A 25,179-nucleotide genomic window follows, 5' to 3' on the forward strand; every position below is an offset into this window, starting at 1 on the left:
CTGATTTTGTGCGAAAAGTCATGTCATATACATTAAATGAGCAATAATGTGTGGGCGGTAATTCTATTTCATCGAAAATCGAACGATTTTCTGGTACTCAAATGACGAATTGACAAAATTTGAAAATCGCGTAGCTCTGAATTTGCGGAAGTCGGGGTAGCGTTAGTCGAGGTATTACTGTATTCAGAATTGTTGATTTTTTTAAAGAGCATTGTAAAAAAGGCTTCCACATAATTCTACAATTACCCCTAGAATAAATGAGTTTGAAGAGAAAATATTGTTCTGTAGCTTCCGGGTTCAAAACAATGTGTCAGAGAGAAAACCGATATTTTAGATATCTGGTACAATCTATTTGATACTGATATATTGCAAATAATTGTTGATGGGACCAATACAAAAATAGAAGCATAAAAGCAGAAGTTCAGTCGCGATCGAGATATATACACAACAAACATTGATGAAATTCGTGCCTTGTTAGGTATCTTATATCTTGCAGTTGTAAGAAAGGCAAGTCACCTTAATACAACAGACTTGCGAAAAACGGACAGCACTGGTATAGAGGATTTCCGACTGACAATGAACATCACGAGATTCAGAAATTTACTAAGGTACATACGAACTGATAATATCAATACAAAGCATGATAGAGTTAGTTTGGATAAATTAGCGCCAACAAGAGATCCTATTACCAAATTTAACGAAAAGCAGAAAAAATGTTTTTCTCATTCGCAATACGTAACTGTGAACGAAAAGTCGGGCCTGTCAATATCTCTACGGTTCTAAGAAAAATGTTACCACCGACAATTGGTACACCAACGTTGATCTTGGTATAAGCTTGAAGGAAAATGGTTTAACTCTCTTGGGAACAATAAAAGTAAATAGAAGAGAAATTCCTGCATATTCCTCTAACAATCAAGGACAACCTATTGGCTCTAGTACATTTGAGTTTGGTTCAAGAGGAACACTAGTCTCAGATAAACCAAAAAAAAATAAAAACGTTCTGTTATATTCCACTATGCACCATGGGGACGACGTTGATCCTGTAACTGGAAAACCGGAAATCATATTCTTCTTCTTCAAGTGCCATCTTCGTTCCGAAGGTTGGCGATCATCAGGGCTATACGTATTTTTGAAACTGCTGACCGAAACAATTCGTTGCTGCTACAGCTATACCATTCCCGTAGATTCTTTAGCCAGGAGTTTCGTCTTCTTCCTATGGATCTTTTTCCTGCTATTTTCCCTTGCATAATTATTCGAAGCAGTTCATATCTTTCGCCTCTTATAATATGTCCCAAGTATTGCAGTTTTCGTTTTTTGATCGTAAATATGACTTCGTTTTCTTTATTCATTCTTCTCAAGACTTCGACATTTGTGACTCTCTCGGTCCATGATATTCTCAGGATTCTGCGATACATCCATAGTTTAAATGCCTCTAATTTTTTGGTATCAATATTTTTCAACGTCCATGACTCCATTCCGTAGAACAGCACAGAAAGTACGTAACATCTCATCAGGCGAAGTTTCATTTCAAAGTGCCTAAATATATAAATATATAATATATATTATATATAAATATATAAAAGTGCCTAAATATTTGTATTTGCTAACTCGATCGATAATTTCATTGTGTAAATATAAATTTTGGACATTTTGTGTTGATTTCGATATTACCATAAAGTTAGTTTTCTTTATGTTCAAAGATAGTCCATATTCTTCGCTGCAGTCTGCTATCTTATTCACCAATGTCTGTAGCTCTTCAAGTGTTTCTGCAATCAAAACGGTGTCGTCGGTAAATCTCAGATTGTTTAATCTAACACCATTTATTTTAATACTTACGGATTGCTCAGAGAGTGTTCTATTCATTACGTCTTCGGAATAGAGATTAAACAGGGTTGGTGACAGTATACACCCTTGTCTCACACCTCGCTTTATTTCAATTTCTTCAGTGGTATTATTCTCTACTCTGACTACTGCTTTCTGATTGTAGTACATATTTGCTATTAGTCGGATGTCTCGTTTATCTAAATTTTTTTCTGTAAGGAGTCTGATTAGGTGATCATGCCGCACTTTATCAAAAGCCTTGTTGTAACCTATGAAACACATGAATACATCTTGATTTATGTCAAGACATCTTTGAGACATCACTTTCAGTGCAAACAACTCCTCTCTTGTTCCAAGTCCATTTCGGAATCCAAACTGGGTAATATTGATCATATAGGAAATCATATTAGCATATTAAAAAAGCGGTGTTGACACCGTAGATAAATTATGCGCACAATATGATGTGGAACGTTGTAGTAGAAGATGACCTATGGTTGTTTTGTACAGCCTTTTGAATGTTACAACCATAAATTCCTTTGTTATTTACAATTGTTCTGGGGATGCTACAATTTCCCAGTTTCACAAAGATCCTACGAGAAGTTTTGACAAATTTAGCATTTAGCCTTAAGTACAACCACGAGAAGAATCGAAGCCAAAATGTCTATGTACCCAAGACAATAAGGATTCAACTAAAGGAGATCTGTCATTTGGATGAAGATGTCGTGCCATTTCAAAGATCTCAGGGTGCAGCAATTGGGAGGTGTGGTGACTATGGATGGAAAAAGAATCGAAAAACGAAATACTTTGTTCGATTTGTAAAAAGTATCTATGTTTGGAACATGTTAATCCAGCTTGCAATAACTGTAACAATATTTCAGCTTAATTTTATTGTGTTTTTGCCATCTCTTATATTTTTTATGATAAGACTTAGTGAAATAATGTTTTATTTATGTTTATGATAGTTCTTGAAGACTGATACGTTATGTTATAATTTTAAATTAATTGTGTGTTGTTTAGTAAAAAAGAGAATAAATCAAACTATTACAAAAATTGTGAACTATTTTTTGTGCTAAGCAGAAGCCATATTGTCAGGTATAGGACGATCTGTGACAAGTGAAGATAGAAAATCCTCTTTAGAAAATATATTTTCATCAAACGGGACAATCCCTGTAAATCGAAATCCAAATTTTATATTAACTGGATTAGCGGCTCTGTCTCAAGACTGAAAACTCATCAAAGGTAGATCGTATATCATCAGGGTTTGTCCAGAATGAAAAACCCTCCATGAATATGCTGCATGATAAAAAAAATTTAAACGGACCGAGAACAGTTCGATCGAATGGTTTGAGTTTATTTTAGGTATGCGGGGAAAGCGTAAGAATTAGGATAAAACTTGAATAAAGTCTTCACGTGTCATCCAACTGCTAGGATACGCTAAATCTAAAGGTCAAGTTGCTGGTAAAGCATTCCCATTTTGCACAAATAATACCAACATGGCTCATGAGTTCCCTTTTTTCCCTGGATGTAACTTTTCCTATTTAATGTTCACCAGTTTCGCCTACTATCTTTTGAACACGCTGGACAGTAGACAATAGAAAAAATTGCGTATTTCATATGATGAGAATAATTTTATGTACCTACTTACCTCATCTATATATCAAGTTATAAATTTGAGCCGGTGTAAAGGAATAGCGAGTAAGCACATCTTCCAATTTGTTCTGGAATATCCCCACATTTGTTTTGTTAAATCTAGTTATGCGTGCTAAGCTAGTTGCTTCTGGTTTTCTTACTGATAGCCGTGTGTTTTGTCGCATGAAATTTGTAAACCAACGCAACGCTCTGATGCCAATTTTGTCAGTTCCCATTTTTCTGGTATTCTTTTTTTCATTTCTAACAGTATATTTATAGGCTAAACTTCTAGTTAATTTAGGTGTAAGACCATAGAACATTGAAGAACATTTAAGCAAATCATTTTCTAATTGAGTTTCCATCTCATTTGTGAAAATTTGTAATTTATGAAAATCTGGTTTAAAGTTCATTTGTTCCATTCCAATTAATTTTGCGCTCTTGACGTAATTTGCTAAGAGGCTTTTGGTCACACCATAGTGCTTAGCGCTATTCCGGATACCCGTTATTTTTTATTACAGCCGCAACGGCTTGTTTCTCATAATTAAGAGGTCAAAATCCATATTAGTTTTTTTGTTGTAAATTTTTGGCATTTTTAACGGACTACCCTACAAAATAAAAAGTCATATTTATTATTTCATAGGGAAACAATGGACAGAGTTAGGAGACTATGGACATCTGTCCATTGTCTACTCTGTATACACAAGAAACATTTTTTCGTCTCAGAATTAAACGTGTTCAGAAATAGACGATTTTATTGAAATATAACCTCAAACTATATCTGTTTATCAAACTCTCGCCAAAATACAAGATTATAAATACTTTTCATATTGGAAGCATAGCTTACAAACAGTGTGTAAAAGCCAAATGGAATAAATTCATTGTTTAGGTTACTGTACATATTTATAAAAAAATCCCGAAACACGTCAAATTTAAATTATAACTTGACATTCTTTAACGTGAAAATGCAACCCCTACCTTCAACCCCCTTAGAATGACAGGTACAACACCCAATTTTTAAAATAGGAAGTATAGGCTTGTGATATATCGTTTGAAAGGTCTTTTCATTCTCCATTCAAAAATGTTGTCGCTTTCAAGTTTATTAAGACTAATTAAGATAAAATAAATTAAAATCACGTTGTTACCGAAATTCGCTACAATACAATCAAAAACTAAAATGTAATGCAAAACGTAATAAAATGTAGAACACGAGAAAGAACTATGAATGTTAATAAAGTAGATGTTCAAAATGTTCACCGCGAACGTCTTGGTAACATCCTAATCTCAAATAAAACTGTCTTCTAACATTATTTAACATAACAGGCGTGATCGACCTAATCGCAAGCGTTATTCGTTCTTTTAAGTCATTTAAATCAGAAGGTTTAGTTTTGTACACATGGCTCTTCACATATCCCCTGAAAAAGAAATCTAATAATGTAAGATCAGGTGATCGCGCTGGCCATTCAATCGATCCTCGCCTCCCTATCCACCGATTGGGAAATATTGTATCGAGGTACTGCCGGACATTAAGCTGGTAATGTGGTGGTGCTCCATCCTGCTGAAACCATATCGTATTCGCTGGAACTTGAGGGTTTCCTGGATCAGGATATAAATTTGCCAACGTTGGAATGACATCATTTTGAAGTAGTGCCAAATAATTGTTACCATTCAAGTTGCCCTCAATGAAAAAGGGACCAATGATATTATTTCCTACAATCGCTGCCCAAACATTAACCTTTTGAGGGTATTGCGTGTGTTCTTCTCTCATCTAGTGAGGATTATCCGTGGCCCAGTAGCAGCAATTTTGCCGATTAGCATGACCGTTAAGTGAAAAAGTACACTCATCAGAAAACATAACGTCTTCTAATTGGATAATATTGTTATCCAACATGTCCATCATATGCTCACAAAAAAAAGTTCTCCTATCAAAATCGTCTTCCTGAGCTCCTGAGTAGGTATCATTTTATAGGGATGCAATTTATTTTCTTTTAGTATGTTTACTATCGATGTATGGCTAGCATTGAATGTAGTGGATGCCTGTCTACTGGATGTATGTGGATTTTCCTGAAACTCAAGCAACACATCTAATTTGAGTTCATCACTCAGTGCATTGGCAGCTGCTTTTTTTATCTGCCTTACATGACCAAACTTGCGAAACTGCTTCTATATTTTACTTATTGTTCCTTGGGATATAGGCGGTAAATTAGGAAATTTCTCATGAAATAGGCGAGTTACTTCCTGTTGTGTTCGGGTGTTATTTCCGTAACCAATCATTTGTAAAACTGTTATTTTGTACATTTCCGTTAATCTAACCATTTTTCAGAATTGAATTGAACGAACTTTTTACTTAAATTAAAATACTGATAACTTAAATAAAACAATTTACTATTGTTTTTGTTCACTTTCTCATTATCAAGACCTAAACGGGAAATAAGTTTTGAGTATATTTTAGCGAATTTCGGTAACCACATGATTTTAATTTATTTTATCTTAATTAATCTGAATAAACTTGAAAGCGACAACATTTTTGAATGGAGAATGAAAAGGCCTTTCAAACGATATATCACAAGCCTATACTTCCTATTTTACAAATTGGGGGTTGTACCTGTCATTCTAAGGGGGTTGAAGGTAGGGGTTGCATTTTCACGTTAAAGAATGTCAACTTATAATTTAAATTTGACTTGTTTCGGGATTTTTTATAAATATGTACAGTAACCTAAATAATGAATTTATTCCATTTGGCTTTTACACACTGTATATACGATCTGAAATTACATAGTATGTACTTACCAAAAACACAAAATATTCAACATTTTTAACACCAAGTGTTTACTAGAGTTCTCACTCGATACACAACGATTCTTTTAGCAGTTCAGTGAAGTCGCTTATCATATTTTTCACGGGAAATTTAAACATGTCCATTCTGTTGTTGTGACAAAAGTCTCCCCGGCCTTCCTACATAAAAACAAATACTGCACAAGTGTTTTTGTTTTCTCTACCATCTAATACCCGAATAAAAATTTCTGGAAGAACTCCATGCTATCACCTTTGAATATTTTTTAGCTATTGTAATTATCGAATTATAAAATAATACAATAGCCACTTAAATCGATTTAAACTATTTATCAAATTTTATCTACCGCATATCCAAATAAAAATTTGTTATATAGAGTCATTTATTCGCATTTAGCTTTATTCTTAAATTAAACTCGATTATAATACGAAGTTAATAGTGTCAAAATAGTATAAAGTATTTTCGAATCAGTAGCTTTACGATGGCTACTACAGCGGATATTGAAATTTCTAGGAAATGTAAGTTAATACATGTTTTTATATAACTATAAAAGTCCTGTTCGAAGTAGTAAAGTTTTTTTTATTTTATTGATAACAGCATCAACCACTTTCGGTTATTAGCTGTACTACAGTAGTACTATAGTACATAGATACTTAAATTTAAACAGTATTTTTGATTAATTATTAGGATCGCAATTAGGTAAAAATGTCATATTTTACGATTTGTAAATAGTGTTTAAAAACATTAATAGTTACAGTTTGTTTAAAACATTAATATTTTGTTTTTTGTTTAATTTGTTCGCATTAACTACTAAGAGTTATTTGTGACATAAGTTACATTACATTGCTCTACAAATATATTTACATTACAATTACAACTGATAAAATAGACCTACATTCTTCTAAAAGTTTATAAGATTTACCGAATTACAGTCTTCTTTTAAAATATATGTGAAGTTAGTTGCAAGGTTATGGTTAGTTCATATATTGTTGTGTTTGTTACAGTCCAAAAACATTAATATCTTTCAAGCAAGTAACGTATTTGTAAATTTACAATGTGCTCCTAAGACTGCTTTTATATTGTTAGGTAGTGAGTGTTTTTCTCTTTCACTAATATATTTACGACACTCCACTAAGATATGTGTTACAATCATGTTGTATTTACATAAGTTACAAATAAGGCGATTTGATTTGGAGATTAGGTAGCTGTAAGTTAGTCTGCTATGACCTATACGTCAACGGGTTAGGTTAACAAAAAGCTGGCGATTAAATTTTATCTCACACCAAGATTCGTTTGAGGACTTTACGATGTGTAGAGTTGATTGTGAAAGATTCCATTCGTTTTTCCATTCATTTGTCACTTATTTTTTAAGGAACGATTTGTAGTCAGAAACAGACACTTAGTTCACTAACACTGAAGAGGCACTGTGTATTGCTTCCCTGGCATGAAAATCTGCTTGTTCGTTTCCTTGAAGTGCAGTGTGTGATAGAACCCACATCAAGCGTACTTGCTGCCTCGCGTTGTTTAGTAAATGTAATTGTTGTTTTATTAAAATACCTATGGGATTACTTGTATATCGTATGTAATACACTGAGAGAGTCGGTAATTATAACAGAATTTGGAATTTTTTTGGTACGTATATTGAGGGCTTGCAGAATTGAGTATAGTTCTCCAGAGTAAATACTGAAACTGCTCAAGCTTATTCTATTTAGAAAGAATTAGATCACATATTGCAGGAGGAAAGGTCCAGGAAATGGTAAAGTTTTGATGTAGCTATTTGGTCATTTTAAATATAATAGAATAATAAATGTTATCATACAATTTCTGTAATTGCCTCAACTACCTATAAAAATCAATCTGAAATCTAAATTTTAAGATCTGTCATATATAAAAATTACCAGGAATTAAATTTTATTTTAAGATTTTTAGCAGAATCTACCAACCGAATTCTTTTATTATCTTCTCAGTATTATAATATAATAGTACATTTTTCGTGTTTATCCCAGGTTTAATTTTATTTAAATTAATAAATATCAGATATTGTCATATCCCAGCAAGAAGTTACTACTAAAATTTTATTGTTATGGAAATATTTGAACTTAAATATAAAATCTTCACTATAAATTCAAGTGTTTAAATTTTCTGTCACGGTGTATTTACTGCTTTTGGATCTATTAATCTGAAGTTACTAATACTTTGAAGATACTGCTGTGTATTTTGTACAATAGTCAGTTAGTGATTTTTTGCATAAACAACAATAATGAGTTTTGATAATAATTATTTATTACATAATACATCGTAATAAATTATAATAAAAAATAATATTAAAAAAGTTCCTCTTCTTCGTCATCCTCAACGGCTGGCTCGTTTATTGTGTCTGGTATATTATTGACTATTGGTTGAGATGCGTACCATCCATGCAGTTCCTCTAGTATAATTTCTTTTTGACATAACTTCATTATGTCCTCCCTTTTTTTGTTGCTAATAGACAGTTGATTGAATGCTTTTTTAAACTCATTCACACAATTTTATTAACCTCTTTAACGTTCATAAACAGTAAAATTTTAAAGGAAGAGTTTACGAAAATAATATAACAGGGACTCTTCACCAGACGGTTTTTAAAGAACACTCTGTAAGTCAAGCATTGGTCACATTCTTCTTTACCAATTATGGCCTGAGTTTTTCTTCCTAAGTCGGCGTTGTATTTTTGTTCTAATGCAGGTGTTACTGTGTGTTATTGGAGGTCCAGGTAAAACCATGAACACTGCCAACTGTTCAAAGAGACAAAATTTACTAGAAGTGAAAAGCTGGAGAAGCGTGGTGTAGAGGAGGCCAAGGCACGATTTGGGCTGTAGCGTCATTGGAGAGAGGGAGAGAGAGAGAGAACAGATGTTACAGAATGTATTCGCTTTGCGTCCCTAAATATATTACAGAGGGTACATTGGTTGACTCACTAGAATTGGATTATTCTTGCAAGAGTAGACAGTATACAAAAAAAAAAACAATTTTTCATGGAGATGAGAATCTATTCTAGAAAACATCTCAATGTTTTGCTTTACAAAAGCCACATCTTCTTGTTTAATTTTATTAGGAGGAGATTTTTTACTTCATCTATATTCTGCAGTAAAAACATCAAAGTTCGAACCTTCAAGGGCTTTATTAATAGGACTGTAACTAATGTTAAGAGATTTTTGAAAAAAGTTATGACTGACTCGATATTGTTTATCATTTACTATATATTGGTATGCTCTGCTGCACTTTTTCTTTTAATTAATTAAACCATTTGCCAAAGGTCCTGCGGTTTTCTTTGTTAAAAGATTTTTAAAATTAAATATTTTTGTCTTTTATAATTAGAAAGAGACCAGTACTGATCCTATATATTTCCAAAAAATTTTGGTCATATTTAAATTTATAAGATTGATAGTTAACTGGTTGTGGGACCATTGCTGGCTTTATACTTTTTTGTTTTATAGAGCAAACTCATTTTTTTTTTAAATATGTTTTCTCCATTTTGGGGGATCAGCTTTTATACATCGAGGAAACGCTTCTGTAGAGGTGTATTGTCTCATCATTATTCTCAACACAATTATAGATGTCGCATGTTTCTTTTATATTAGTTAATTATTCAAACTGCATAGACTCATTACTACTTTCTGAGGTATTAGTTTGGACCCGGTCAACCTTCGTCCTACAAATATTTATTATTTATTTTTTTTTTAAACTAAATTACCAGCAGATATAATATTTGAAACAATAGGTTCCACCTTCTTCTTATGGTGCCCTATCCAATTAGTGGATGTTGGCGACAATTCTGGCATACTCCTCTCGGTCTTACGTGGCTCTATAGAGTGAATGGGCATCGAGGTTTGTCCGATCCCTTATGCTTTTAAGCCATAAGTATTTCTTTCTTCCGATGCCCCGTTTTCCTTCTACCCTTCCTTCCATAATAAGCTTTAAGAACTGGTACTTAGAATTTCGAAATATATGATCCAGATAAGCAGTTTTTCTTCTTTTTATTATTGGCAGCAATTCTCGTTCTATACCCATTCGATTTAATACTTCGACATTTGTTGTATGACCTGTCCAGGGAATTTTAAGTAATATTCTAAATACCCACATTTCAAAGGCCTCCAATTGGTTCATCGCATTGGCTTTTATGTTCCAGGTTTCTACACCATATAGCTGTATGGAGTAAATGTAACATTTTACAAAGCGATATCGAAGCATTAAGTTAAAGCTGCTGTTGCTCAATCCTGTTACGTATCTCTATGTCTGGATCTAGATCTTCAGTTATCCAACTATCGAGATATCTGAACTTGGGGACCTTTTGGATGTTCTTATTGTTTACTCTTATATTGAATTGCATATTTCGTGTTCTGCTAAGCACCATTACCTTAGTCTTGTCTATATTAATCTTTAAGTCCAGTCGTTCTCCTTCAGTGTTTCCACCTAAGCCGGTAAAAATATTTATACAGTAAGTAACTAATAGTTACATACAAATTAATATAAGCACAATTACCACGTTACATACACCCGTTTCATTTGAAATCATGGATGTATTGTAATATAAAACTATATGAGATTGCAACATTTGCTATCAAAAGAACTTTCATAGTCCCTTTTTAAATCCTCAAATTGATGCACCTAATAAATACCTTTTTCTGTTACGACCAATTCCAAGTATTATATTAAAAGTGGGGATACATTTTACTTACATCATTCAAGGTAAGTTGTACCAGTTTTAAGTATCGATAACGAATTTTTAAAACTATTAAACTCCAAGACTCAGTTAGTATAATAATATCTAACAAGAAACGTCACCAAGGAATATTTTTTAGCGAAAATTTAGCGATGTTAGAAAATTGATAGAAAATCATTATGATTTAAAGTGGAAGAATATTGAAGAATTGAACTATTTTAAAAACAAAATAAATATATAATAATAAATAATTTTAAAAACGTTTTAGAACGAGACAACTTTGGAATACATCCACCAGCAGACAAGTTTAAAAATAATTAGTTTATTTTCAGTAAAATAATTATTTAATACTAGTAAAATAAACAGATACCCCTGATTTCCTGTTTATTGACACGATATGAATAAATATAACTATATAATATAGTAACAAAAAGAAATAAAAATATGGACCAGTTTTGTCCTTATATAATACCAAAGTATAGTTTACAAGTAAAACAAGAAAAAGCAGTTGATGTTGATGAAAATTGATAGAAAAACATTATGATTTAAACCGGAAGAGTGTTATAGAATTAAACAGGGTGTTTCAAAAAGGTATGTCATAAATTAAATCACGCATTTCGGGGACAAAAATAAATTGATGGAATTCAACTTACCTTAGTACGAAAGTGTACACAAAAAAAGTTACAGCCCTTTGAAATTACAAAATAAAAATTGTTTTTTTGCATTATCCCCTAAACTACTTGACATTTTGTAATAAAAATGGACACGTTACTTTCTTGTTCTGATAGCATTTTTCATACAAAAGAAACAACAAAATCTAAGCGCACAGAAAAATTTTAAGGGGGATGTGCAGCCCTAAATCCCCCCAAACTTTTGAGTACGTTCAAATCAAATGAATTTTGTGGCATCATTAGTTTAACACATTATTTTTAAAACTTTTTTGCCTCCTATCCCTTTTTCGAAAAACTAGTTTTTTCCTAGTTGGCCATAAAATTACAATTAGTTTCTACGGATACAATAATTACAAACAGTTTCATCAATAACAGTCGATAATTTAAAGCTATCATTTATTGTGTGAATAAGATTAATATTAAAAATTTTGATATTACAATGGCCTACACATTTCAGGAAATGGCAGATATGCATTTAACTTTGGGTAAGATGGATCAGATTAAATTATGATTTCAATACACTTTCGGGAATATTGTAGGTGAATGTCAAGGAAATAGTGCAGCAGTCGCAAGGCGTTATGCAGTAAAATACCCCAATCAAAATACATCCGATAGACGATTATTTCTGACCATTGATCGTCGTTTACGGGAAGCGGGTACATTCCAACCGCAAGTTGCTGGCAATAGTGGTCGTCCAATAATGGATGCAACTGATGAAGACATTTTAGAAATCAATGAAGCAGTCCCCGGAACCAGTTTAAGGGTAATAGCTGCTCAACTAAATGTTCCTCACGTAAGGGTTTGGAGGCGTTTGAAGGATCAGCTGCTTAAACTCTATCACTTAACAACGGTTCAAGAGTTATTGGTTAAAGATTATCCTAAAAGGATTGAATTTTGCGATTTGTTGTTAATGAAAAACACTCCGAATGTTAATTTTATTAGAAATATTTTGTTTACCGACGAGGCTACCTTCAGTAGAAATGGAATAACAAACCATGATAACGAGCATATTTGGGCCGACGAAAATCCTAACGCCAAAAAAAACGACTCATCACCAAAGGACTTTCAAAGTTAATGTTTGGGCAGGAATTGTGGATAACAATCTAATAGGTCCAGTATTTCTTCCCAACAATTTAAATGGTGATAATTATTTGCAGTTCTTGGCAAACGATTTACAAGAGTATTTGGAAGAAGTGAATATTGCAATAAGGCAAAATATGTGGTTTCTACAAGATGGCGCTCCAACGCATTACAGTAATGAAGTCCCGGAATACCTTTGCAGGCAGTATCCTGGTCGGTGGATTGGAAGGGATCGTGACGCACCTATTTCTTGGCTACCCAGAAGTCCAGGTCTTAACTCCATGGATTTTTTCTTTTAGGGGTTTATGAAAGAGAAAGCGTGTTCTCTAACAGTAGAGGACTAACAACAATTAAGGGTTAGAATAATTGAAGCTGCAAATCAATTTCGTGAGAAAAGTATGATTTTTCGGCGCATTCGGTTTTCCTTATTAAAACGATACCGAATGTGTATTGAAGAAAATGTAATTGTAATATCATATTTATAGAGGTTATAGACATTTTTTGTACTTGTTAATTCGTTTAAGCCATTTATTTAGTTGCACGTAATTTTTTAAAGGTTAATGAAAAGGGCCGTAACTCAATAAAAACTGTTTTTTGAAAATAGTGATAGGAGGCAAAAAATTTTTAAAAATAATGTGTTAAACTAATGATGCCACAAAATTTCATTTGATTTGAACGTACTCAAAAGTTTGGGTCGATTTAGGGCTGCACACCCCCTTAAAATTTTTCTGTGCGCTTAGATTTTGTTGTTTCTCTTTTATGAAAAATGTTTTCAGAACAAGAAAGTAACGTGTCCATTTTTATTGCAAAATGTCAAGTAGTTTAGGAGATAATGCAAAAAAACCTTTTTTTATTTTGTAACTTCAAAGGGCTGTAACTTTTTTTTGTGTACACTTTTGTACTAAGGTAAGTTGGATTCAATCAATTTATTTTTGTCCCCGGATTGCGTAATTTAATTTATGACATACCTTCTTGAAACACCCAGTACTATTTCAAACACGTTTTAGAACAAGACAACTTTGGAATAAATCCACCTGCTGACAATCAATAATTAGTTTACTTTCAACAAAAATACTAGTAAAATAAACAGGTTTCCACTTGTTCTTGTTTGTTTGTTGATGTTAGAAATTTGATAGAAAAACATTATGATTTAAACTAGAATAGTATTGAAGAAATTTTATTTTTCAAAAAGAAAAACACCTTAGGCTTCTGTTGCAAAAAATAATATGGAAGAAAAGTATAAAGCCTCAATGCTTTTGGGATTAAACGTAGAGAATCTTCTCCTTGGACCAAAACTTTACCGAAATTTAATGTGTCACTTACAAAGTTTAGTAAGGCAGAAACCAACCAGGATTTGATTAAGAAATCCTTACTAGAAATTCTTAATTTTAAGAAATTCGACCGGGTACTCTACACTGACGCATCAATGAGCGAAACGGGGGTTGGTTGTGCGGTTACCACTACGGAAACAGTCGTTAGTTCATGTCAAATACCTGCCACATGCTGCGTTCACACTGGTGAACTGTATGCTATTTACCAAGCCTTCAAACTCTGTACAGCACCCAATCAACATATAGCCATTTGTACAGACTCCCTTGCCTCTATCCAGTCCATCAATAATCTATTTACTAATCACCCTCTTGTAGAAAAAATCCATGACATTTACCAAAATCTTATCATCCACGACATCCATATCACTATCATATGGATTCCCTCCCACATCGGTATTATGGGTAACGACAACGCCGATCGCTTTGCCAAAGAAACTGCTGTATCCAATTGTACACCACATAATACTCAAATTGCCAATGACCTAAAAGCTAGTATAAAGAAACTCGTACAAAATTACTGGCAGAATCATTGGAAACAATCCACTACATTTTTACACCAAATAGATAAGACGATTGAGCGGTTCGTTTTCCCTGGTATAACTAGAAATGAGATGGTTGTTGCTAGAAGATTACGTATCGGTCACACCAGATTTACACATAGTTACCTAATGAATTCCACACCTAAGCCAATCTGTCACTATTGCCAATCTCCACTAAGCGTTCTACACATCCTTGTGGACTGCCCTCATCACAATAAACGACGCCAAGAACTGGGCATGAAGGGCGACATCGCAGATATATTATCGAACCAGAGTCAAGTCATCACAGCTATCCAGCTCCTGAAGCTAGAAAACCTACTAAATAATATATAACTATAGTATATTGTAATATGTAATTGTACCTTATATATAATTGTATCCACGGTACCTCGTGCTAATGGCCGAAGCTGTCACAAGCACGTTAAATTAAATAAAAAAAAACGTAGAGAATCAGAATACAAATTCCTGTAGAAGATAATCCAATGATAACGAAGCGTATTATAAAGAAGAATTCCTGTATTAAGTAATTTAACAGATTAATTTGAGTCGACTGTCTAGAACAGCACGAATCAAGGTCAAAATAATTTAAAGATAGTAAAAACTGCATATTACTTTTATTTATCATCTTTTATCATTTTAGTTTTATCTTAATTTTGTTGAATGGAAAACTATAACCATTACTGTAAAGGATTTTTAATTTTTTTTATAAACATGAAATATATTTACCGTTCAGATTACGTTTTAGCTTAATAAAAGCATTTTTAACAGTCGCTATTTCGTCGTGTAAATAACAATTGATCCTGACGACATAATAATTTATTGTTATCAAGTACATCGATTTACATTTTAAAGCAATACCTACTAAATGTGTCATGTACTTTAGAAAAATTAGGTTAGGTAAACGAATTAAACATTTTCAGATAAAGTTAATCTACATTGTTACACAAAAATCACCGAATCTTCCAATTTTTTATGAATACATACTTCTAAATTGTTAATCATATTACAATAGAACTTATCAATAAGACAATATTTCAATCCTCAATGGTTAATGTATTACTTAAAATATAGCACATTCCTGCTTTTTTTTATTTTGTTTATAATTTTCTACCGTTCTAAGAGTTTTTCTTTCCCAGTTTTCAATTTTTTGTTTAACATTCGTGAAGTGTTATGTCTCCTATTGCGGCATCGTGCTTTTTTCTGATCTGCTCAGTATAATTATCTGATGCCAAGTTCAAATCATTGACAAACGATTTAGATACGATGTTTTTTCCATTTCGACTTTCAATTTTTGTAGGTGTAAATGTAGACAAGAGAAATTAAGGCGGCAGCTAGAAGAAGGGCATATCTGCTAAAAGTGTATTTTGAGAAACAAGCATTCAAAGATTTAACACCCATGCCGAAGGTGAACCAACACTTGCATTCTTTAAGTGTTTTAGTTTTAAGAATTTTCGATCCATTGATAAATATTCGAGAACAACTTTATAAGATAGTCATGTCATTTTTTTCTTTTTAAATGAAGAGTATTAAAACAAGCTTATATAAGACTTTCCTCTGGAAACATTTTGCAGATTAAAACGTCTTCTGCAGAAGAAAGACATACAACTTTTTACTGTTGTATAGTATACTAGTTATTTATTATAGTATACAAAAGTTTCAAATAATAATCAAGGTCTTTGTACAACAAGAAAACTTTTTTTTTACACTACATTATATTTAATATAATTTTGTGCTAAATTTCCTCACCATCTGAGTCATCAGCACTACTCTCATTGTCCTTTTCAGTCGGTGTGCTTTCTTGAAATAAAAGTTTATAGAAGTTTCTACTTTCTTCTCTTAAGTACTAAAACAAGTCCCTCATATCTTTTATTTTAGACTAACTAATAGAAACCCGAGACAAAAGTGTTAGAGTAAGCTCAAGTGGCAACGTTTTTGCATATGTAAAAGGTTTACACATTTCAAAGTAGGTTTTAGAAGCAGCCAGTGTCCCACAAGGTTTATACTTCAGCAAGCGATACTGTTGTATTTTAAACTCACAATCTTTATTCACAGGCTTATTCAAAAAAACAGGAAGAATGGCTGCATCCTAGTCATATAATATAGAGAAGTTATGTTTAAAGCAGAGAAGAGAAGAAGTTTTTCTGCACTGCACAATTTTTTCTAGGTAGACTTTGGGTTCCTCGATATCTTAAACTCTTTTTAAGTCCTTTCTAACCCCAAAATTTCTTTCGCACTAACTAAAGGAGTGTCCACGAACAGGATAAATATGTGTCACTTCGACTCTCTGTAGTTTTGATATCCAAGAGCAAAATCGTAACAAAGTCTGATTTTTATTTTGGCCTCCAGCTGCATCTGATAGAAGAACAATATGCTTAGTATTAGGATAATCTGCTAATTTATTGTGAATACAGTCAAAGATCAATGAAGCAACACTACTTTTTTCATTGAGATTCTATGAAGGAATATACATATGTTGATGATGATCCATCATTATGCACGTGTATATTGAATATGTACATCCATAGAAGTCTTTTATAGAACTGTTTTGTTATGCTTATCTTTGGCAACGGTAGATTTTATGCGTAATCAAAGTCCAGGACAAGAATGCCACTATCACATGTTGCCTTTCTTAAGTTATCATTTTTTAGCTTGAAATATGCCTCGAGTCTCTTTTTATGGACATTGTAATCAACACGGCATTCATCATTCCGGTTCTTTTCTAGTTTGATTTCACACTCACCACAATCATCACATGTGTCAGTCTTCGGTTTTTTAAACGTAAAATTAGGCTATTACACATGCACCAAATAACGACATTAATATTTGTATCTATAACAAACATATAGAACCAGTACAAATATTCCAGTATCTTGGTTGCTGGATAACAAACGACCTTGACCACGAGGTCGAAATACGTGCTCGTATAGAATATGCTAGGTCCGCATTTCAACGAATTAGGTTATCGTTGGATATCCGATACCAATTTGTAAAAACGTTTATTTATTCCATATTGCTATACGTAGTGGAAACATGGACACTCGGAATTAAAAGTATGAGGCGTATAGAAGCCTTTGAGATGTGGGTTTTTCGAAGGATGCTGAAGATCTCTTGGACAGAGCACGTGACCAACAACGAGGTGCTAAGAAGAATGGGTACTAAGAGAGAACTCCTAAATATTGTAAAAAACAGAAATACAAATTTATAGAGAAGAAAAATACAACTTCCTACGACTTATAATGGAAGGGAAAGTGGAAGGAAGAAGAGGTCCAGGAAGAAGAAAATGCTCTTGGTTGAAGAATGTAAGAGACTGGACAGGCATGGACACACATTCGATACTAGAACAGCTCAAGATAGAGGGCAATTTGCTGTAGTTATAGCCAACCTTCAGTAATCGAGAAGGCACCTTAAGAAGAAGAAAATTAGTTTCTCTAAAAAACTTGAAATAGGTTTTGTATTTCATGGTAAGATTATTCCCAGTAGTGTGTTTAAACAACTTTTGAAACTGCTCAAAAATGTTCTTCTGTTTGTTTTTTCAGGTAATGTAATGACTTAGTTTATATGGAATATATTTTAATTGTTCTCAAGCTATAGAATAAACATCATCTGAATTGTCGAGTTTTCTCAACAATTTTTTTCTGTAATATTCTTACACGCAAGTCAACAAAAAAGGAACGGCACACGGGTACATCACAACCAGAAGTTTTAAGCTTGTATTTCCAGTGATACTGTCTACTAATTTTGGGATTTTCTATCTTTCTATACCTTTCTGGAGACTCCCCTAATGCCATATAACCTGCTAGAAGATTAAACAGCTCGTCTTAAATATTGCAAAATAGTTTTACAAAATTATTGTGATTTTAAATAACGCGTGTCTTTCACTTAAACTTGTTTTTAAAATACTCAAGTCTTAAATACTGACAGTCTGGTCCTAACTTATAACTACATAACCTTAATTTTTTCATTACATCTTGCATGCGCCCAAAATCTTTTCTTTTCCTTGACCAGTTTTCAATTGCTGCAGAATATTTGTTGTCAACCATTTTAAACAGCACAGTACTTCTAATAACATAACACCAATCTACACCATAATAACCTAAAGCCGTAACTAAACACAGGTATATACGTATATACGTTTACAAAACATCTGGCTAACAAACACCACTAATAGCAGAGACCTCTTTGTTCAGCAATCTGAACTAGGTGGACTGTCATCCTTTTAGCCGAAATATGTAGCACCTTCATTCTTTTAGCCTAGAAGACGTATTTTTCACAGCTGAATGGCTTGTACACCTTCATCTTTTTTGCTTAGTTAGATACCATACAATATTTTACATGAGATAAAGTACAAGAAATTAGTATTATACACAATAACAAATAATGGACCCTCATCCTTTTAGCTTTGAGCTGTTCATACATATATATATATATATATATATATATATATATATATATATATATATATATATATATATATATAATATAGTTGTATTTAACAAGGTTCCTATCACTATATAATACAGTAAAAAATATATGTATATGTATCATTACTTTGAGAGTGATAGCAATTAATAGATATGAATTAAATTTTAGATAACTTTGTTTTGTTTTTATGATAAAACAATATAATGCATAATTTTAATGATTAAAATCAAATATTATAATATTATATTCCATTAGTAAAAAATCAAAAGATGATACTTATGACGCAATGGTATAATTTACTTTTACAAGTATTTCCGTAGTTCCCCATCAAGTTTGTATCTTTGGCACATCTTGTAACGATAAGATTACTTTATCGTTACTGAGAAATTTAAAATAACTTAATTCTGCCTGTAAGGTATGCAACCAACTATACATGTAATCGTATTATCAATTGTTTATCAATTGGTCAAACTGCTTACCTGCCGCTTCCGCTTAGCTTGGAACTGACGGAAGCCGACGATTTTAAAAGTGTAAGAGCTCACTTTGTATCTAACCTTCGAACGGGTCAGAAGAGTGATCCTTCAACGACCAACGACACGTGGTTCAAGTTATCAGAAAAAAAATTTAAGTTATTCAGAGGTGAATTTAAGTTAAAGAAGGCGTTTTTTTTTTTAAATATTAGAAGTTTTGGAAAAAAAAGATTTTGGTTTAATTGTTGAAATATTGTTGCGTTGGTCGTTGGAGGAAGAAGGAATATAAAGTCAATACAATAAAGATTATTTTGGATTTGGGGTAATAGCTTTCAGTTGAGTTTAGTTTGAAGTTTTTTTTTGGTTTTTCCCGGATATTGGAGTAGCGGTTCAGTTTGGTGCTAGAACAGTGGGCTTACAGCTTTCACCCGAACGAGTCCCAGCGGCGTAAGGCGTCCGGAAGAAGAACCTTCTCGGCTTGAGAGTAGACAGGTTCTTTTTTTTTACTGTTTTTTTGTAATATCTTAAAAATAAGTTACTTAAATATTGTTTAAACTTTAGTGAGTGAACGAACCAAAACTTAAAAATAATTCTAGTCAATTTTCATAATTCATATTTGCGTATCATTATCTATATTACATTCAATTTTTTCTTAACATCATTTGCTTATTTTTTTTTGTCATTAAATATTTTAAATATATATATGTATTAGTAATAACAGGGTAGGGGTGGATTTTAATACACTTTGTAAGGTCATTTGTGCACAAAGGTCCATTTTGTATTTTTACAGCCCTACTGGTAACGTCACTGATTCATCTTGGATCTGTTCCTTTCTGAACAGACCAATTGAAATATATCTACAGGTTATCTGATTGGAATCAACTTAGAAATTGTCAAACTGATACATTGTGTTAAATATAGGGAGGGGTAATAATTGTTTGAATATATAAATAGGTTGGTTGTCAGTAAATTTTATTTTAATTAATGAATAAAACTTCATAATAAAAGTTCATACTTTTCTAGCATATTAGAGGGTGTAAATATATTGTAAATAGGGATCAATAGGTTTTTGTATGATAGGGTATTTAAGTTAAATTGTACATTACGGTTTACAGGTTTTTCTATTTTATTATTATTAAATTGGGTTAAAAGTAATAATCTGTTTTATTAAACAACCTTTTTTTTTAATAAGGTTATATCTAGTTACAGAAAACATGTGAAGTGTTTGTTAGACTAAGAGTCCAGTAAACATCTTCCCTGGCGCCCAAATCATTCTTCTCTCATATATTCCTGTTGTCAGTACTTACCCTTAGCTCGTTTTGGTTATTCTTATATTTCCTTAGTTAATATACATCTTTCCTATTCTTTACTGTTTTCTCAGGGCATGCAAATAGGCCTAACCCTAACTTGAGTATCAACTGGCCAGTCTCAAGCATACCCAGCTAGCCGAACTGCATTCAGTTTCAACTCTTATTTTGATTTAGTTTCAAACTTATCTTCACACTACTCTACAGATCTTATAACATCAGGGACATAGTCCCAAGGGATCTGCCTACTATATTTGTTACAGTAGCGCCCAAAGTGGAGAAATATAAATTTGTTACAATCTGTAGATACAATTTACAGAATAGTTGGTAAATTTTACAATGCTTTAAAAAAAGCAAATAATACACATATTAAACCTTTTTATAGTGTAAACATTTATACAAATGTATACGCAATTTTTTACTCAAAAAAATAAAATACACTCATGGACAAAAATATCGAATATTTTAGAATTTTCTAAGTTTTGTTTTTCCAAAATAAATTCTAGTCAATCAAGTCGTTTATTGTCAAACAGAGTTTATTTTAACAATGTTTAATGAACAATTTTAAATTTTAATGCGGAGAAAATTGCAAAAAAAATAAATGCTTAATATTAGATAAATTAGGCTATTTTACTCCAAACTTAAATGCTAATTTAAATTGCTTAAATAAGATTTAATAAGTAGAAGAAGTACATAATCAGTAACGAGTATTTCCCCCTCTAGCTCTTATTACTGCTTACATCCTTCTCGGCATGCTTGCAAGTAAATTTTGGACATATCCTTGACAAATTGCATTCCATTCATCCTGTGCAACAAGTCGAAGCTGGTCCATTGTATTTGGAATGGGATTTCTTTGTCGTATGCGGCGTTTTAGGTGATCCCACATGTGCCCTATTGGATTTAAATCCAGGCTAAACCATGGCCAATCCAATCTTCAAATTTGGACCTCATCAATATAATTACTCACTATGGCAGCGGCATGTGGTCGAGCATTATCGTGCATTAACATAAATATTTCATATCCAATGTAACCAACATATAGCAAAACATGATTTTGCCGGATGTTTTAAACGTAAGAGTCACCAGTCATCCGTCCAATCACTTCCACAAATGCGGTGCGTACCTCCCAACTAATACCTTCCCAAAGAATTATGTCACCACCTCTAAAACTAATGGTCTGGGCGAGATTGCAGCTGGTGAATCGTTCTCCAATACTGTTGGAGACTACTCTACGCTGTAGGCTTAATTCTGACCATCAGGCTTCCATAATATAATTCTGGTCTCATCAGGGAAAAGAACTTTTTCAGTTGACGATATTTCACTGAAAATGTGTTCTTGCAAATTCTAAACGACGGGATTTATGATTTTGGAGAAGACATGGAACTTTGACATTGCGCCTGGGCGCATCGATGTCAGTGAACGATTTCGTGTAGAATTAAAAACCAAAAATCGGTCATCAATTGCAGTTTTGCCCCTTGTTGCGTCCTTGACCAGGCGTTCGTACAAAATTTCCTTTTTCGCGGTACCTTTTTAAAGTATTCGAAACCGTAGATTGACTTCCTTGTGCAAAATTAAAATTTGTGCCACTTGGGCTTCATTGCAGTGTCGAATTGGTGGCATAGTTGTTTTAAACTTAACTGTTACCTTAAATGATTATCAAATCAAAACAATATTTACCTAAAGTTATTAAATTAAACTAAAAATAACCGAATTAGTATGATTTTTGGTTTACGCGAAGAGGGTTTTTTATGATAAAATGTACGAATGACACTAAAGGCTGAATAAAAGTCAAAATTAACATCAAAATATTTCAAAACAGTTGAATAAATCAGCCTAAAATATGAGTATCATCAGTAATTTAAAATTATTTTGAAATAATAGTGACTACAAAAAAAATTGAAAAATTCCAAAATATTCGATATTTTTGTCCATGAGTGTATATAAAAATTTAATGCTATAATAATACAAATAACTAATAATAATAAATTAACAAATTAAGTTAACTTGTAATGTTTATCAATTAGCTCTTTGTGGCAGATAATTTGACAGGTGACATTTTTCTTCATTTGGTAAGATGAGGTCTCCTTCTCTCATTTTTTTTGCTGCCTGTCTTTCATGACTACTGCTGCATCCTTCCATTGTAGTATATGCTTATTGTCCCAGTTTATATGGGTTTATCCCATCATGTTTACATATTTGTTATCTGTCGAATTCTCCGTTTTTATTGTACAATTCATGTTCATTTACCCTAAAACTTAGTGGTCTTTTCGTTTCTCCTACGTAAAAATTGTTGTATTTCCAACGTATTTTATAAATGCAATTTTTGGATTTTTTTTTGTGTGTTATTTACCTGGGGTTTGAACAAAATAGATCTCAATGCATTGTTTATTTTGAATGATTTTGTAATACATTAATTTATTATCCTTTTTAATTTTTCTTATAAGCCTTTTACGTAATATGGTATTGTTGTCATCTTCATATCCCTTCTTGTGAGGGTTTCTGGATTACTTATGGTATTTTGTTGTGGCCTTTCTTCAATCTTGCTAAATTTCGTGTTTATAAAAAATGACAATCGATAATGATTTTCTGTTATCATGTTTTTTTTTTCTTACTAGAATGAGTTTTCGTTGAAGCATATGTTTTGTTGTGGTTTAAGTGATAATTTAATTATTGTTGGTATGTGTTTTCAGTAAACTTTGGTTACATATCCTGTATCCTCCTTTGTGACCAATACATCCAGAAAATGTAGTAAGTTAGTGTTTTCTTTTTCGATGGTGAATTTGATTGATTATTCTGTACAGTTGATTAAATATTTTAATTAAATATTTATTTAGTGTTTCTGGTTCATGAGAATCAATGAAGAATACATCATCTACATATATCCTCTATATTGTGGATTTCAGATCATTCTTTTACACTTTACACTTTTACAATTTTTTCACGAATACATATTCTACTAATGGATATACTGAAGAGCTCTTGGCTAGTCCAAAATCTTGTTTATAAAAATCGTTGTTTAGTTGAAAATAGGTGTTTTGTATGCCAATGTATCATTCCTAGCCTACCTACATCAAGGTTTTCCTAAGGTACATTGGAGAAAAGTCTGGTAATATTAAAACTGACTGAATGTGATTAAAAGAATGTAAACGACACTGGTTGCTAGATTGACAATAATGTCGTTTTAATTTCTGGTTGAAAATTATCCAACTAATGCAAACTACTGCCGTTTTACAATATCTAGTGTTTCTTTCAACTCCTATTGATCTTTGAATACGACTTCACATCCCAATTCTGACACAAATATCTAAACTGTAACAATTTTTCTCTACAACTGTTCCAAATAAAGCGCAATAGCTGAGCAGCAACTTTTCTTAAACTATTTCAAAGTTATCAATTCAATAAATTTGTATTTAGAATGTATTTTTTCTCCATTCAAAGTATGCAACGTCACGTAAGCATACTTGTTACAATATTATATTATAATTTACAAAGTTTTATATTATGGTCTTTGGAAACTGTGAAGCCACTAACAAACAAAAGTTTTTTTTCTACAAAAACATTGTCTTCTACTCGTCCACACATTTGTTCAAAAAATATTTCAAATTAATAGTATTAGTACAAGATTCCATGCCGTGTTTGCATATTTTTCATAATAAACTAAATCTAATATAATATAAGGTTGCCTAAGAAAATATGGGCGCAAATTAGGGTTGCCAGCTGTTAAAAACGCGAGGTATCAAGGGTAAAGTAAAATAAAGTTAGCGCACAACGACACTGGTTTGACAAGTGATAATATGTATGTTAGTAAATTGATTTTTCACTTACTATTTGTTTATTTTAGCTTGGATACTTCTTCTTCCTTCCTCATCCTTCCTTCTTGTATGTAGGCTTTAAAGCATGTTTCTTCTTCAATATTAGCCTCCTAAATTGTTTAAATTATCGCACCATCTTTTTCTTGGTCTGCCAATACTTCTTCGTCCATTTGGTGAATTCTCTCGTGCTATTCGTACTATCCTATCCTCTGCCATTCTACTAATGTGTTCGTTCCACTCCTGTTTCCGTTTTGTCACCCTTCCATTTATGTCTTCTATATTGCATGCTCTTCTTATGTTTTCGCTTCTCTCCCTATCCAACAGACTTTGCTCTGATATTCGTCGGTGTATTTTCATTTCTATTATTTCTAGTAATCGTCTCGCTTTAGATGTCAGGTCTTGTCTCCGCCGTGTATGTTAATATAGATCTAATTACTGCTTTATAGATTCTTGTTTTTGTATCCTGTCTTAGGTGTTTGTTTTTCCAGATTGTGTCATTAAGAGATCCCGTCGTTTTATTTGCTTTTAAGCTTTGTTGTCTTACTTCTTCTTCAACATCTCCGTAACTAGTTATATCTATTCCCAGATATCTAAAACTTGCTTCATG

At 32.4% G+C, this 25,179-nt stretch overlaps 1 protein-coding gene across 2 annotated transcripts in view; it reads left to right on the forward strand.

Moving 5' to 3' along the window:
- The first annotated feature begins 6,602 nt into the window (after positions 1–6,602).
- The window catches only part of LOC140446914 (equilibrative nucleoside transporter 3-like), a 67,926-nt gene continuing 49,349 nt past the window's right edge, over positions 6,603–25,179 (forward strand). For both annotated transcript variants that reach the window (XM_072539501.1, XM_072539503.1), the window contains exon 1: positions 6,603–6,759. In XM_072539501.1, the coding sequence (XP_072395602.1) occupies positions 6,723–6,759 (37 nt within the window). In that variant the 5' untranslated portion in view covers positions 6,603–6,722. The remainder of the gene's footprint in view (positions 6,760–25,179) is intronic.

This window comes from Diabrotica undecimpunctata, chromosome 7 (assembly GCF_040954645.1).
Source record: "Diabrotica undecimpunctata isolate CICGRU chromosome 7, icDiaUnde3, whole genome shotgun sequence".
Taxonomy (NCBI): domain Eukaryota; kingdom Metazoa; phylum Arthropoda; class Insecta; order Coleoptera; family Chrysomelidae; genus Diabrotica; species Diabrotica undecimpunctata.